The 17,514-nt window shown below is 45.9% G+C and overlaps 1 protein-coding gene across 10 annotated transcripts in view; it reads right to left on the bottom strand.

Moving 5' to 3' along the window:
• The window catches only part of MINK1 (misshapen like kinase 1), a 110,596-nt gene that overhangs the window by 17,899 nt on the left and 75,183 nt on the right, over nt 1-17,514 (bottom strand). For 5 of the 10 annotated variants that reach the window (XM_063449735.1, XM_063449736.1, XM_063449737.1 and 2 more), the window contains exons 6-16: nt 13,438-13,528; nt 13,028-13,158; nt 12,226-12,280; nt 11,298-11,376; nt 7,980-8,155; nt 6,679-6,748; nt 5,656-5,860; nt 5,349-5,456; nt 2,977-3,063; nt 2,059-2,274; nt 428-559 (exon numbers count right to left, since the gene is read on the bottom strand). In XM_063449735.1, the coding sequence (XP_063305805.1) occupies nt 428-559; nt 2,059-2,274; nt 2,977-3,063; nt 5,349-5,456; nt 5,656-5,860; nt 6,679-6,748; nt 7,980-8,155; nt 11,298-11,376; nt 12,226-12,280; nt 13,028-13,158; nt 13,438-13,528 (1,350 nt within the window). The remainder of the gene's footprint in view (nt 1-427; nt 560-2,058; nt 2,275-2,976; nt 3,064-5,348; nt 5,457-5,655; nt 5,861-6,678; nt 6,749-7,979; nt 8,156-11,297; nt 11,377-12,225; nt 12,281-13,027; nt 13,159-13,437; nt 13,529-17,514) is intronic. The other 5 variants (XM_063449739.1, XM_063449744.1, XM_063449740.1 and 2 more) reach the window with 1 other exon arrangement.

Genomic DNA, 17,514 nt, shown 5'->3' with positions numbered 1-17,514 from the left:
ACAGGAAATAACATTGATCCAGTCTTTTACAATCCCACAGAATCGTGCGTCTGTCTAGTCTCCAGCTCCATTACCTCCTACTAGCATGCACGGACTCAATAGGTTGGAAAACATAGAACAAGCAATGATTTGGGATAGTAAAAGAATGAGGACAGAGTGAATCCAATGGTGTACATTAACAGCATTAGATGATACTACTTTCTCCATAGTAAAGCAAGAAGGGCACTTACCCTGGCTATATCCATGCATTATGTGAATACACACCATACAGCAAGACCGTTTATGGTCATTACTATAAATAATGTTTTGCTCTGTGTGATTGTACACACCGATTAGTTTTACACAATACTTACAAAGTGTATCTCAGAGATTTGATGTTATTATTGCAGGTATTTTGGGCTGATCTGCCGGTTTGTTTGTCACTTACCTTGTGTTCCTGGATCTCTGGGGGGCGCTGTGAAGGGGGCGTCTGCGAAGGGGTCCCAGAAGACTCCACAGAACTGAGTTTGGTAATGGAGAGAGGAGAGTTCTGCTTGTTGAGCCGTGATCGTTCCTCCACCTGAAAGGAACACAAAGCTTTTATGTAGCTGAACTGTATTGGGTGACTACAGGGCAGAACAGCTGGTGTAACATTGGCATTGCCATCCCTAAGTATATCATTTTAAAGGCCTTACTAAAAGAAGTCTCAAACAATATTAAAACATAGAGAAGGCTTCCAAACTTTGAGAAATATCAGACTAGAGCTCCAGAGCACAATCTGAACCCCTCAAATACTTAAATAAAATACTTTTAGATGCCAAACAAACCTCAGGGTCGGATTTACAGATAAGGTGCCTGTAGGCACAACATTTTAAAGCGCCCCCTGATTCCCAACCCTGAAATAAGGCAGATATATTTAATTTATTAAACAATATTTCATATACGACACCTGCAGATGTAGAAATGTTTGTATGGGCAGATTTCTGCTCTGCTTGTAAAGTATTGCGTTTGAATTTATTAGCACAGTGTATGCAGTGTACATGCAGGATTATAGATATTTTTATAAGTGGTTATGGTAATAGGGGTTTAACGTTAGAGAGGGGCTAAAGTCAGAGTTATATTACATAGGGCTTAGTGTTAAGAAGATTAACAGATGCGTTAAACATAGGATTTAAATAAAGGGCTTATTTATTTTAAGGTTTAGGCTTTGAGTGCAGGGGTTTGAGGGGTTATTTGCAAAGTACAAACCCTCCTGTGTGTTCTGTAGAGCAGTCAGATTGATGCTATCAGAGCTAGAGGAGTTATGAGTGTATCAGGTAAAGCTCCCCTGCTCGTCCTGCAAGGCATTTCCTGTGTGAGAGGGTACTAGTGGGCAGATAAGAGGTGATCCCTTGCTCTTACAAAACCATCCTGGAGTGTTACAACATCTACAGAGGAGTTGTTATGTGTGTATCAGGTAAAGCTCCTACACTCGTCCTGCAAGGCATTTCCTGTGTGAGAGGTTACTAGTGGGCAGATGAGAGGTGATCCCTTGCTCTTACAAAACCATCCTGGAGTGTTACAACATCTACAGAGGAGTTGTTATGTGTGTATCAGGTAAAGCTCCTACACTCGTCCTGCAAGGCATTTCCTGTGTGAGAGGTTACTAGTGGGCAGATGAGAGGTGATCCCTTGCTCTTACCGTCCATCCTGGAGTGTTACAACATCTACAGAGGAGTTGTTATGTGTGTATCAGGTAAAGCTCCTACACTCGTCCTGCAAGGCATTTCCTGTGTGAGAGGTTACTAGTGGGCAGATGGGAGGTGATCCCTTGCTCTTACCGTCCATCCTGAAGTGTTACTACATCTATAACTGTTCCTGCAGCTCTGGACTGGACTACAGAGACACTGGTCAAAGCTCCTTATCTCCCCACCATCCTGTTTAAGCTCTACCATGGAAAATTACTAAAGTGCTAAAAACAGGCGTCCCCTAGTGGTCATGTGCCTACTCTGCCTAATGGAAAATCCGGCCCCGAGAGACCTAAGAAACTAAATGAATACAGAGTCAAAAGAAGTAACCCTGGCCGTCCCACAGACTCGCCTCTCTGGCCCAGGCGGGTTTCTCTGTGGGGTTCATCACAGCCCGGTTGTAATGATACAGCGGCTTCTTGTCTTGCTGCTGCTGCTGTTGCTGCTGCTGTTGTTGTTGTTTCTGTTGCTGCTGCTGTAACGATTTCAGATACGCATGTTCCTGCTGAAGCTGTCGTTGCAGACGCTCAGATTGCCGCTGTTCCTCCAACTGCTTCCGCTTGTATTCCTGCCCAGACAGAACAAGCTAAGTACCTATTGCTCACTCTGTGGCTATGATAAGCATTTATAAAGAAACAATCGTGGTCATCCACGGGAGCTATCTAGAAGCCAACTCGAACATGCTGAGGTCTACATAAGAGGAGGGCCAAATCTACATCCATACTAGATATACAGAGCACCCTTACACTGACATCTTATCACAGGAAGCACATCTACGTGTAGATACAAAACATTTAAGGAACGAGGAAAAGGTTTAAACAGGACAAGAGTTTGGAAATAGAAAACATATTTTGAGGGCTCAGCACATACCATGTATTAAAAGGTGGAGAGACGAAGAGGAGAGTATATTCATAAACTACAATCTGGCTTCTCTACAAACTGCTTGCCATTTACAGTCACAGCCGTGGGTCCCTATGGCTTTATATGTATGGCAGAGAACAGGCAGCACACAGGTCATGCTGGTGGTATATTTTAGGGACAGGACGGCACTGCTATTAAATAACCTAAAGTGGTGGGAGGTCCATCATGGCGTCTCTGCAGTTACTGGACATGATCCCAGAATCCCCAACAGAATTCTGGGAATTACAGACCAACAGAAGGTGGAGGGCAAACGTTTGGCCCCCCTCTCTGGTGGCCCACCTACAAAGCACATAATGAGAGGGCTGTTGGGCTAGTGGGGGGATGGCGACATGCAGGTGCCGGCATTTACCAGTAAAAGGGCCTGTTCCTGCAGAAGCTGCTGCTGGAGAATTTCTAACTGTCTCTGTTCTTCCTCTAACTTGTGCCTTATATATTCCTAGAGAGGGAGAGATCCAGAGAGAGCAAAAAGAGAGGAGGAAACAGGTAAAACACAGGAGAGAAATCATAGAACACCACATGGAAGGAGGAGGAACAGGGAGGAAAATCAAATAGTCAGCAGATGACCTGAGTCACCCTTGAGGGTCCTGCTAGAAGCAGAATTCCCAAACAAGGAGCACAGAGGGACCATCTGGGGGTTCAGACACATCACTTGCTTCAATGCAAGTATTTACCAAAAAAGGGGGGGAAAAAACACCAACAAGAAAACACTAATCTGTCAGGGTCACAAGAACATTTTACATTATAAAGATACAACATTAACTTACACACAGCTGAAAGGAATAATACTTTGCTTTCCTGATGCATAAATAGGTCCTAGGACCCCGTCTCATCCAGTACTGGGATATAGAGAAAGGAGCTAGGAACCGGTCTCTTCCAGTACTGGGATATAAAGAAAGGAGCTAGGAACCTGTCTCTTCCAGTACCGGGATATACAGAAAGGAGCTAGGAACCTGTCTCTTCCAGTACTGGGATATAAAGAAAGGAGCTAGGAACCGGTCTCTTCCAGTACTGGGATATAGAGAAAGGAGCTAGGAACCGGTCTCTTCCAGTACTGGGATATAAAGAAAGGAGCTAGGAACCTGTCTCTTCCAGTACCGGGATATAGAGAAAGGAGCTAGGAACCGGTCTCTTCCAGTACTGGGATATAGAGAAAGGAGCTAGGACCCAGTCTCATCCAGTACTGGGATATAGAGAAAGGAGCTAGGAACCGGTCTCTTCCAGTACTGGGATATAGAGAAAGGAGCTAGGAACCGGTCTCTTCCAGTACTGGGATATAAAGAAAGGAGCTAGGAACCGATCTCTTCCAGTACTGGGATATACAGGAAGGAGCTAGGAACCCGTCTCTTCCAGTACCGGGATATACAGAAAGGAGCTAGGAACTGATCTCTTCCAGTACTGGGATATACAGAAAGGAGCTAGGAACCTGTCTATTTCAGTACAGGGATATACAGAAAGGAGCTTGGAACCGGTCGTATCCAGTACTGGGATATAGAGAAAGGAGCTAGGAACCTGTCTCTTCCAGTACTGGGATATAGAGAAAGGAGCTAGGAACCGGTCTATTCCAGTACTGGGATATACAGAAAGGAGCTAGGAACCGGTCTATTTCAGTACTGGGATATAGAGAAAGGAGCTAGGAACCGGTCTATTTCAGTACTGGGATATAGAGAAAGGAGCTAGGAACCGGTCTATTTCAGTACTGGGATATAGAGAAAGGAGCTAGGAACCGGTCTATTTCAGTACTGGGATATACAGAAAGGAGCTAGGAACCGGTCTATTCCAGTACCGGGATATACAGAAAGGAGCTAGGAACCGGTCTATTCCTGTACTGGGATATAGAGAAAGGAGCTAGGAACCGGTCTATTTCAGTACTGGGATATAGAGAAAGGAGCTAGGAACCGGTCTATTCCTGTACTGGGATATACAGAAAGGAGCTAGGAACCGGTCTCTTCCAGTACTGGGATATACAGAAAGGAGCTAGGAACCGATCTCTTCCAGTACTGGGATATACAGAAAGGAGCTAGGAACCGGTCTATTCCAGTACCGGGATATACAGAAAGGAGCTAGGAACCGATCTATTCCAGTACTGGGATATACAGAAAGGAGATAGGAACCGGTCTCTTCCAGTACTGGGATATAGAGAAAGGAGCTAGGAACCGATCTCTTCCAGTACTGGGATATACAGAAAGGAGCTAGGAACCGGTCTATTCCTGTACTGGGATATACAGAAAGGAGCTAGGAACCGGTCTATTCCAGTACTGGGATATAAAGAAATGAGCTAGGAACCGGTCTCTTCCAGTACTGGGATATACAGAAAGGAGCCAGGAACCGGTCTCTTCCAGTACTGGGATATACAGAAAGGAGCTAGGAACCTGTTTCTTCCAGTACTGGGATATACAGACAGGAGCTAGGAATCCTCCCTTCCATCTTCCAGTGTTGGGTCTCTCACACAGACAGGAGGTACAAATCAGATTTGGGTCTCACAGACAGGAGCTACGAGTCGCTCCTTCCCAGTAATGGGTCTCACACACACAGGCAGACAGGAGCTACGAGTCGGTCCTTCCCAGTAATGGGTCTCACACACACAGGCAGACAGGAGCTACGAGTCTGTCTCATTCAGTGTTGAGTCTCACACACTGATACAAGCCAATACAATGACAGGGAGAATGGTTTAAATGATTTCCCTCCAGAGCAGGTTGGAAGCCAAGGTTCCTGCTCACTAACCTGCTCCCTTTCCGCCATCCGCCTCTCTTCCTCCCTCCGCAGATCGTCACGCCGTCTCTGCTGCTCTTTCTCTTGTTGCTTTCTTTGTTCACGTTCCCGGCGCTGCTGCTGCAGAGGAACATGACATGCCCGATGTTTCAATGAGACATTGTGGGATAGTAAACATTTTCATACCTGGTAAAGGCTCCTGTTTCTTACCTCTTCTCAGCAACAAACTACACCATATAAACAAGAAACAAATAGAAAATCCCACACATGGCAATAAGGCTCCAGTTTCATATGGATATTTGTCCCACAGGGAGCTCACCTCCTCCACACGCCTTCGCTCCTCCTTCTGCTCCTCGATGCGCCGTTGTCGCTCATGTAACAACTGTTTGATATGCGCCTCGGAGTCGCGGTGCTGCGGCCCCAGCTGCTGTTGCTTTAAGGCCTCCGAGTTACTCTTATTTTCCTGCTGAAGTCGCAGAAACTCCCGCCTTAAAGTGGATTCACCGGGAACATTCATAATGGAGCTGAGGTGAAATGAGATAGAGGAGTCACACTTCCCTTCTGTCACTCAGAGAGTGCAACTAAAGCCCTAGCTGGATCTGTCTACAGACAGAGATGATCTCTCTGCAATGGGGGTGGGTGAGGGATCCTTCATGGGAGACATGTCCATATTTACCCCCTCCCAGAGAGGGACCCACCTGTACCTACCCCCCCTCCCAGGGAGGGACCCACCTGTACCTACCCCCTCCCAGGGAGGGACCCACCTGTACCTACCCTCTCCCAGAGAGGGACCCACCTGTACTTACCCCCTCCCAGGGAGGGACCCACCTGTACCTACCCCCTCCCAGGGAGGGACCCACCTGTACCTACCCCCTCCCAGGGAGGGACCCACCTGTACCTACCCCCTCCCAGGGAGGGACCCACCTGTACCTACCCCCTCCCAGGGAGGGACCCACCTGTACCTACCCCCTCCCAGGGAGGGACCCACCTGTACCTACCCCCTCCCAGGGAGGGACCCACCTGTACCTACCCCCTCCCAGGGAGGGACCCACCTGTACCTACCCCCTCCCAGGGAGGGACCCACCTGTACCTACCCCCTCCCAGGGAGGGACCCACCTGTACCTACCCCCTCCCAGGGAGGGACCCACCTGTACCTACCCCCTCCCAGGGAGGGACCCACCTGTACCTACCCCCTCCCAGGGAGGGACCCACCTGTACCTACCCCCTCCCAGGGAGGGACCCACCTGTACCTACCCCCTCCCAGGGAGGGACCCACCTGTACCTATCCCCTTATAGGAGAATTTCCCCCATACAAAAAACATGTTATGTGCACTGTGTATACCTGGGTTCCCCCTCTTCTCCATGGTTCTCCTCTTCATCCTCACTCCCACTGTAATCATATTCAGTCTCATCTACATGGAGAAAAGGAGTGCTATAGTTTATCAAAGCCCAATACCAGCAATGTATCACACACTACGCCTAGAGCGGCTTACAAGCAATCTGTTTATCTGTATAAAAAATACATGTTATGCATAATAATAATGCAAATTAGCACAGTGTCATTAAATATATAATGGAGAGGAAGTTCAAATATTATCACACAGCATTCTGCGTATTTCACACACACCAAATTCAAGTTAACATAACATGGACACATTTTTGGTCCCGCCTATATGCATCCCCTAACAATCTAGTCTCTATACACACAGCTTGAGTGGTACACCTAGAGCAGTCTCGGTACACACCCTGAGGGGTACACCTGGATCAATCTCTGTACACACAGCCTGAGGGGTACACCTGGATCAATCTCTGTACACACAGGCTGGGTGCTACACCTGGAGCAGTCTCAATACACACAGCCTGGGTGGTACACCTGGAGCAGTCTCAGTACACACAGCCTGAGGGGTACAGCTAGAGCAGTCTCGGTACACACCCTGAGGGGTACACCTAGAGCAGTCTCGGTACACACCCTGAGGGGTACACCTAGAGCAGTCTCGGTACACACCCTGAGGGGTACACCTAGAGCAGTCTCGGTACACACCCTGAGGGGTACACCTGGATCAATCTCTGTACACACAGGCTGAGGGGAACACCTGGATCAGTCTCAATACACACAGCCTGGGTGGTACACCTGGAGCAGTCTCAATACACACAGCCTGGGTGGTACACCTGGAGCAGTCTCAATACACACAGCCTGAGGAGTACACCTAGAGCAGTCTCGGTACACACCCTGAGGGGTACACCTAGAGCAGTCTCGGTACACACCCTGAGGGGTACACCTGGATCAATCTCTGTACACACAGGCTGAGGGTTACACCTTGAGCAGTCTCAATACACACAGCCTGGGTGGTACACCTGGAGCAGTCTCAGTACACACAGCCTGGGTGGTACACCTGGAGAAGTCTCAGTACACACAGCCTGGGTGGTACACCTGGAGCAGTCTCAGTACACACAGCCTGGGTGGTACACCTGGAGCAGTCTCAGTACACACAGTCTGGGTGGTACACCTGGAGCAGTCTCAGTACACACAGCCTGGGTGGTACACCTGGAGCAGTCTCAGTACACACAGCCTGGGTGGTACACCTGGAGCAGTCTCCGTACACACAGCCTGAGAGGAACACCTGGATCAATCAGGTCACATACCTTTCTCTCCGCGTTTCTTCCTGGATCGATCAATATGGTCCTTAAGCTGGATCCTGACCTGCCGTTCTGTTGGTTGGTCCCTGATAAAGGGATATTTCAGGAGCTGCTCTGTGGGTGGTCGGCTCACGTAGTTTTTGATGAGGCATGTGTCAATAAAGTCAATAAACTTTTTGGACCTACAATGAAACAGAACTTAAAATGAACAGAAATCGTCAATGGTTAACATATTTTATTACATCTAAGAATGGTAATGCGTACATTGCAGTATTTAAAGGCCTTTAGGGGCGGTCATACTAAAACTCTGCTATTTCAAACAGATGGTTTTGCTGCACACATGTATTAGCCTCCAAATGTTTTCCTATCATAAAGCATTGAATTGGCTGAGATTATCGATGTCGTTGATCTCAGCCTAGGAAAGTGTCATGCCAGGAGGATGTAGACCAATCTGGCGGGGACTGAAAGAAAGTAAACCTCACCCTCAGAGGGGATAGCTAGATTCAAACTATAGCATTACAAATACACATTTGAATTCCTATTGCTATAGTGTTCCCATAGTGGAGCAGTTTTGATGTATAGATCATGCACTTCTCTGCCATTTAGGAGTTAAACCACATTGTTCATGCAGCTCTAGTCACACCTCCCCTGCATGTAACCTACACAAGTCTCCCTACACGTCTCCTGTTAAGACAGATTCAAAGTTGTATCTAAATTGCACAGTCTGTTTATTTTAGAATGTATTATCTCCTGTGTTAATAACCTGTGTGTGACTAAAGTTCACATAACAGAGCAGACTTTTTAATCTTCTAAAGTAAACAAATTGTGCTGTAGTATCTGATTGAAAAAGGAACAATTTTTATGCATCTCCAGGGGAGGTGTGGCTAGGGCTGCATAAACAGAATCAAAAGTGAGTTAGCTCCAAAATGGCCAAGAATTGGGCAGTGAGACTGCAGGGACATGACCCATACACAAACTGCTTCATTACGCTAAACCTTCCGATTTGAAAAAGGTTTTTTGTTGTTGTGGAATATCACTATGTTCTACTGTAGAGAAACATACAAGGAGGTATAACTGATACAAAGATATTGTCTTTGTAACTAGAAACCACTTCTGTACAGTTTCACAGGTTCTATGCAGAAAGGCTTCAAAGAAAAAACGACTACTTCTTTTATTTAATTATATGAATTTCAAAGAGTTCAGAAAATTGTTAAAGGTGCAGTTTAAGAATATCGTATTAGAGAAGAGCTGATCACAGGCTACTGAAGAACCCAGATACGTGTCAGTTAGTGTCATAGTCTGGAGGTATCACAATACTCATCGGCTCAGTAACTATTACTGATAAAATAACATCTATGGTGGGGGGCGGGGCCGGACCGCCGAGCCGGACGGTCGCAGGCAACAGAGGCTCCTGCTACACAGAACGAACTATAAGGAAAAAACTATTATTTTCTTCAAGAAGCTGACCGAAACCACACTGCCCAAGCAGAGGATCCGCTGGTGCCGGGGTGAGGCTGGCTTTCCAGGCTACAGTCCCCTGGAGGAGAGGGCTCTGTCCCGACTGAGGCTTTCTCCAGGCGGTGAGCGGGGCGGACGGCCGCCGCACCGCTATCCTGCCACACATCACCCAAACTGGGGCACCAGATCTTGAGCGGACCCGGTCCTGTCCCCTCCCCCTATGGACCGGGGGGGTGATCCCGGTCCTCACCCGAGGGCAGGGCGGCTGAAGCACCAAGGGGCCGCCGGCACACTCGAGCACCTAACAGTACCGCATAAGATGGCGACTGCCACGTGCGCCGCAGACAGCAGAGAGGAGCGCATAACAGTGGAGCACAGACCACACAGCATATCCAGCGACACGACCAGATTCAGGCCCGAGGGGCCAGAGGAGTTGGTGGCTCCACTATATCGATGCTCATCAAGCGATCTCATACCTGTGTCGGCAACCTTCCACGAGATAGGCGAGCAACAATGGAGGCCTACCAGACCCAAAGCGGCAACTGCACCAGCGCGCACCACACTCACGACCCTGCCACCAAGCGAAGAGGGCCACATAGGGACGCGCTGGGATCAATATTACTATCGGAGAACACCCTCCCCTCGGTCCCCAACGGAGGTTAGCCCAAGAGTCACCCATGGAGAAAGGTCGCCAGCACCTCAGCCTAAAAGAACGCTTGCCGACCGTCTGTCCTCTACCACCCACGAAGCATCAGACCCACCAAGTCGGCGGTTCCTGAAAGCAAGCTGAATAACAGACAAGAATCGGCGTACAGCCAGCTGAACAACAGAATATAAGTTTATTTATTCGAATTTGCTAAGCTCCTGTTTTTTGTCTTGTGTAGCTTAAATGGCATCCATTATGGAACTCAACCTGTGTTCTGCTTTGCTCTGATTAAATGCGTAAACTAGCCAGGGTGACATTATACTCTTAGACCCAGCATGATTTCACTTTAAGCACCAGATCTTGCTCACCTTATATGCCGAGGCTGCTTTAATGTTTATTATAGCCACTCATGTGATAGTTCCAGCCTCACATAAATTACAACCACTCTCTCAAAGCTCAGGCAGCCAAGAAGAGTTGTCTACTCATTGTTTTAGTTAGCTTGTGAAGAGCTTAACTGCTAGCATTCAGAACTGTATTATTAACAATCATCAACTACTTAGATAGTACTGTATTTAACAGCGTAACAACCACTTACTTATGCATGTATAGTTTAATTAAGCCATATCAATGTTACTCATCCTAAGAAACCTAAGCGTGTCATTATACAAAAATGTGCTGATAACTCTGCCATGATATTGTATACCAATGTATAGCTTGTACTCGCTGTCGTGGCGCTACAAGCCTGTTTTGTAACTGTATGCACAAGAAAAAAAAAAAAAAAAAAAATAACATCTATGGAGAGCATGTGATGTCAGCAGCCAATCACATCCTGTAATAGGCCAAATAGCTACCAGCATTCCACTGTGCAGGTATGAGAAAGTGCTCTAACTATGCAATATGCCCACCAGGGCCAAGAGAAAACAAAGGTTGTTGTGAGGGTTTCGGAGATGTTCACATGGTAAAATCCATTTATACAAACAAACGTATAATTTATCGTAACGATAACTGATGTATGATAATCATTTAGTAATTACACCTTCCTTTCCAATACTGGTTCATGACTGCTAAACTAATGTAACATCCACGCGAGTTTCTCCTCCTTCCCCAAGACACCAATTCATTTCACTGCCAATAGATCAATATCTGTTTGGAGTGACTAGTTTATTTCATAGATACATTCTTCGAACATTTTGATCATCTCCTGTTCGTGTCAGACTTACCATTTCTTCGATTTCAGTTTGGGAGGAGGGTTCCTGGGGATGAGGAAGAGTGCTCGCATGGGGTGCATATCACAGAGAGCTGTAGAGGAAGACAATGGCAGAGCATCGGGGAGACAATGTCAGATGGATAATGAGTGGTAGGACACTGTACACATTGCTAGTTTAACCATGCAGTAATGTGCCCAACAAAACAAACTCTGGGATTTCTCTCCAAACTAACTCTGCATTGCACAGGGTCTCCCATGTTACAGAAGCCAATACGCCCAATTATTACAATCCTGTTACAAGTTACTGTATATGTCACCGCAGGTTTAAACTGTATCATGCTAGCAAGCACAGAGCTTGCAATTAAAAGTTGTGCGCATAGATCACAGTATCTGCACCAAATGAAATATATTGTTTTTATTGAATTTGCCAAAAAAAAAGGAATAAATAAGTTATGCGCACTAACACAGAATACTGTATCCTCTAAATGTCTTTGAAATCATTTTATGGTGATAGATACGTCTCTAAATGATGATAAACTATTTATGCCCTTACTATCTGATGCATCAGATTTTCCAGGCACCTATATGGTTTGTTTTATAATCTGTCAAATATTCTAAATACTAAATATGAAAATCTCCCTCTTCATTTCTGGAAAGGGGCGAGGGACAGGGATCTTCCATTACTTACAGTTTTGCTGGAAGTGGCAGGTCTAGTCCCACATAGAGAATTATGTCTAAACCCGTCCTCTAAACTGATTATTTTGGCAATATTTAAACACCTGCCTTCACAGAGAAACAACACATTTATTTCTATACACTCAATAGGTTTACAGTAAGTGAAAAATCTAAATGAAGCAGATTTTGTGCCATGACAGATCTGTATGAAAATGGATATTGTGAAGGAAGTCGCTTACAGACATGATAATACAGAAAGCACTTACGTGGCGCCCCCTCAGCCATCTCTATTGCAGTGATTCCCAGAGACCATATGTCACTCTGCAAATGAATATAGAGACAGATATAACCTGGATTACTGCCCATCCCAAATGGGGTAAAAAGATGTGCAACAAGTCTTCTAGGAGTCATACACAGTAACACAGACAGAATGAGCTCAGTCTGTCCCTCCCCCTGCAGGGTGACACGGACAGAAGGAGCTATGAGTCTGTCCCTCCCCCCGCAGGGTGACACAGTAACACAGACAGAATGAGCTCAGTCTGTCCCTCCCCCTCAGGGTGACACAGTGACAGACAGAAGGAGCTATGAGTCTGTCCCTCCCCCTGCAGGGTGACACAGTGATACAGACAGAAGGAGCTATGAGTCTGTCCCTCCCCCTGCAGGGTGACACAGACAGAAGGAGCTATGAGTCTGTCCCTCCTCCTGTAGGGTGACCCAGACAGAAGGAGCTATAATTCTGTGCCTTTGCATTCAGGGTAACAGACAGAAAGAGTAATGAGGCTATTCCTCTCGAAGGTGACTCAGAGAAACAGATCTATGATTGGTGACATACAGCACAAGCAATCAGTTTGCTCCTTCCCCTGTAGGGGTAGCAGATAGACTGCAGGGTGGCATAGTTGTGCATCTAATGGTTCAGTGATCTGAATGAGGTTTTGGAGTTAGTTTTATTGAACATATTTTGCCCAAGAAGATGTCTTAATCTGCTTCACTTTACATGATTCCGGTTATTCCAGTAAATGTTACATGTAATAATGTTCTCTTTAGGGACATACATATAGTGGTTCATACCCTGTAGTCATATGTGGCATCAGGATTCTCATCACAAGCGATGACTTCAGGTGCCATCCAGTAAGGGGTGCCAATGAAGGTATTCCTCCTACCCACAGTGCGGTCCAGTTGAGCGCTCACACCAAAATCCACTAGGCAGACAAGAGAATGTGATAAAATTAAAATGACATCCTTCTGATTGAAGACAATCACACTTTACACAGCGTAATACTATATTTAAGGAGTATGTCTCCAGAACGAGGTTCTTTATTGGATGTCCATTTAAAGAGTACAATGACTGCATCATGTTTAAAGGGCCAGTCCCACTGAGTATCAAAATGACCATTTTATATTACATTAATAAAGGTCTTGGAAGAACAGTAAAAGGGACATTAGGCCTTTTATTTTTTACTCTCGGCTGATGGACTCACCCAGTTTCACCTCTGCATTTTCCGTGAGAAGAACATTCTGTCCTTTGATGTCTCTATGGATCACTTTGTGATTATGGAGATGGGCAAGCCCCTGTGGAGGAAAGAGGTACAACCAGTCGTGTAAGCGTCTGTGGAAAGGGATAAGCTCACACATTGTGTATCGTGTCTTTAGATAAAAACTCACTAGGAAATATTCAGTGTAGAATAATAAAGAATAAATACAGAAAAGAACACTATAGTGACAGGAATGTAAACATTTATTAAAGTCACTGTAACTGCGATAACACTATTGCCCGGCCTCCCCAGTAACCTATTTAAAAGTTGTTTTTTCTCACCTTTATTCCGGAGTTGCACACATCCTCAGGCGCTGGCCCCGCCCCTGTGGCTGAGATCATCAAGCTAATCTCAGCCAATCCAATGCTTTCCTATGGGAAAGCATTGGGAGGCTATCGTGCATGTACGGCAAAACGGAGTTCCAATCAGCATCTGCTCATAGAGATCCATTAAATCAATGCATCTCTAAGCGTTAAGTTCAGCTCCTCCATGCAGAGTGTGGAGACACTGAACATCTCAGTGACTGCCACTAGTGGTGTTCCTGGGCAGTAACGTAAACGCGCCCTTTTTTCTGAAACAAACAGTGTAGTTACAAAGTATTGTAACTTTGTACAAAGTATTGTAACTTTGCAGTGTAGTTACAAAGTATTTTTTATGACACTAGTAAAGTCCACAATGCTCTTTTATAGTACTGAGAAACCATGTGCTGAGTGTGAGAGCACAAACTGTCACATTGCTATTGTATCTTATTCTGTATAACTTTGGAAAGTGAGAGGAAAAGGTTGATGTAAAAGGGGCACTCTAATCAGTGATAATAGTGCATGGAGTTTCCCTCTAAGGTGTTTTCTTACAATACAATATTAAATGCATATATAGGGGGGGGAGGGGGATTTCTTTGCAAGCAAAAAAAAAAAAAAAAAAAAACACCTTAAAGGGGAACTCCATGAACTATTATCACTGATTAGAGTGCCCCTTTTACATCAACCCTTTTTCTCCCACTTCCCAAAGTTATACAGAATAAAAACCAATAGCAATGTATTTTGTGTATGTATGTGTATACACACACACACACATACCATATACATTGGATTGTGTATTTTGTATGTTGTATAAATTGGCCCCAGCAGCATCCTATAATATATGCACGCGCAGGTGAGAGCGGCCCTAGCCATTTCATTTATTCTGCTGACAGAGGGTAGTAAAAGCAAAAAGTAATCTAAGGAAAATGGAAGAGGGAACGTGTAAGGCCAACATAAGATATCATCCTTCTTTACAGAAAGAGTTGGACGTGCATTGAATTATTATTATCATCAAGATATTTATATAGCGCCATCAAATTCCGCAGCGCTTTACAATGGGTGGACGAACGGACATGTAGTTGTAACCAGAAAAGTTGGACACACAGGAACAGAGGGGTTGAGGGCCCTGCTCAATGAGCTTACATGCTAGAGGGAGTGGGGTAAAATGACACAAAAAGGTAAGGATAGTATTAGACTAGTGACAGTTGCAGAAGAGGAATCAGTTGGGAGCTATTAACAGGTTAATTGATACGCTTTTATGAAGAAGTGGGTTTTTAACGATTTTTTGAAGGAGTGGAGACTGGGTGAGCATCTAACGGAGGAGGGAAGAGAGTTCCACAGGAACGGTGCAGCCTTCGAGAAGTCTTGAAGGCGAGCATCAGAGGTGGGAGTACGGACAGAAGATAGACGCAAGTCTTCAGCAGATCGTAAGGGCCTAGATGGGACATACTTGTGTATAAGGTAGGATAGATAGAAGGGAGCAGCATTATGTAGAGATTTGAAAGCAAGAACCAGAATTTTAAATTGAGCTCTATATTTTATAGGAAGCCAATGTAGGGACTGACAGAAGGGTGAGGCATGGGAGGTGCGGGCGGACAGGAAGACGAGCCTCGCTGCCGCATTCATTATGGACTGTAACGTCGCAAGTTGGGAGCATGTAAGTCCACTGAGAAGCGGATTACAGTAGTCAAGGCGAGAAAGGACAGTGGAATGGACCAACACCTTAGTTGCATCTGGCGTTAAGTAGGGGCAGATGCGCGCAATGTTTTTGAGATGGAAATGACAGGATTTGGCGATAGATTGAACATGAGGCTTGAAGGAGAGGTCGGAGTCAAAGAGAACACCTAGGCAGCGAGCCTGCGTGGTGGAGCTGACAGTAGCACCGTTGACTTGGAGGGAGACAGACACAGGAGTAACAACACTTGAGGGAGGAAAGACCAGAATTTCAGTTTTGGTCAAGTTTAGTTAAAGGAAGTGGGCAGCCATCCAGTTAGAAATAACAGAGAGGCAGTCAGATACACTAGTCAAGAGGGACGGGGAGAGATCAGGAGAGGACAGGTAGATTTGCGTGTCATCTGCATAGAAATGATATTGGAAGCCAAAGGAGCTAATGAGTTTACCAAGGGAGGCAGTATAGATGAACAGTAGGGGACCAAGGACTGAACCTTGGGGGACACCAACAGTTGGGGAGAAGAAGCAGAGCCAGAGAAAGAAACACTGAAAGAGCGCTGGGAGAGGTGGGAGGAGCACCAGGAGAGAGCAATATCTTGTAGACCGATATTGCGGAGGATGAGAAGAAGCTGTTGATGATCAACAGTGTCAAAAGCCGCAGACAGGTCAAGGAGAATGAGGATAGAGTAGTGACCACGAGATTTTGCAGAGAGTAGATCATTGGATACTTTGGTCAGTACCGTTTCCACGGAGTGCTTAGCGCGGAAACCAGACTGGAGCGGGTCTAGCAGAGAGTTGGACTCGAGGAAGTCTGTCAATCTCGCATACACAATTCTTTCAAGGATCTTGGATGCAAAAGGCAGTAGCGAGATAGGACGATAGTTGGATGGTGAGTTAGGGTCAAGATTGGGCTTCTTTAGAATTGGGGTTATAGTTGCATGTTTGAAGGGCGATGGAAATATACTAGAGGGGAGAGAGAGATTGAGAATCTTAGTGAGAGGTGGAGAAAGAGAAGAAGTCAGAGTACGGATGAGATGTGAGGGAATTGGATCTAGGGAGCAGGTGGTGGGGCGGAAGGACTGGAGCAGAGCAGAAACCTCTTCCAATGTAGCGGGTGCGAATGAACATAGAACAGCAGAGGGAGTGAAGTTAGGGGAAGTATTGCAAGGGGAAGAAGAAAGATGAGAGATCTCTTCTCTGATTGTAGAGATCTTGTCAGTGAAGTGAGTTGCAAACTCTGAGGCGGTCAAGTTAGTAGGTGGAGGAGGAAAAGCAGGGCGAAGAAGAGAGTTAAATGTGTGAAATAGTCGTTTGGGATCGTGGGAGAGTGTGGTTATGAGGGTATTGAAGTAATTAACTTTTGCAGAGGAAAGAGCCAAGCTGTATGAGCTCAGCATAAATTTATAGTGGAGAAAGTCAGATGCACAGTGAGACTTTCTCCAACAGCGTTCAGCAGTTCTGGAGCATTTTTGGAGGTATCGAGTGAGCTTGGTGTGCCAGGGTTGTTGTCGGGGGTGCCTGCGGCGTTTAAATGTACAAGGTGCCATGATGTCTAGTTGAGAGGAGAGGGTGGAATTGCAGATGGAGGTTGCAGAACTATGACAGGTGAGGTTTGAGATAGGTCAAAGGAGAGTTTAGAGATTAATGGAGAAATGCTCTAGGTCAAGACATTGGAGGTTTCTGTGAGAGTGATGTTCAGATGGTGGTGTCAATTGGGTCTTAGATATGCCAATGTCAAAAGTCAGAAGATGGTGGTCAGATAGAGGAAAAGGAATATTGGAGAGATTAGAGGCAGTACAGAGGTTGGTGAATGCAAGATCAAGAGTGTTTCCCGCTGTATGGGTTGCTAAATTGGACCATTGCGCAAGGCCAAAAGGAGGAGGTTACAGAGAGCAGACGAGAGGCATCAGTGCAATTGGGGTTGTTGATTGGGATATTGAAATCCCCAAGTATAAGGGAAGGAGTGCTAGATGAGAGGAAGTGGGGAAGCCAGGAAGAAAAGTGCTCAATGAATAGTCTAGGATAACCAGGGGGGGCGGTAGATGATAGCAAT

This window comes from Pelobates fuscus, chromosome 3, assembly GCF_036172605.1.
Source record: "Pelobates fuscus isolate aPelFus1 chromosome 3, aPelFus1.pri, whole genome shotgun sequence".
In the NCBI taxonomy this organism is placed as follows: domain Eukaryota; kingdom Metazoa; phylum Chordata; class Amphibia; order Anura; family Pelobatidae; genus Pelobates; species Pelobates fuscus.
Note: the sequence above shows the minus strand (reverse complement) of the source record. Positions and strands in the feature narration are given on the sequence as shown.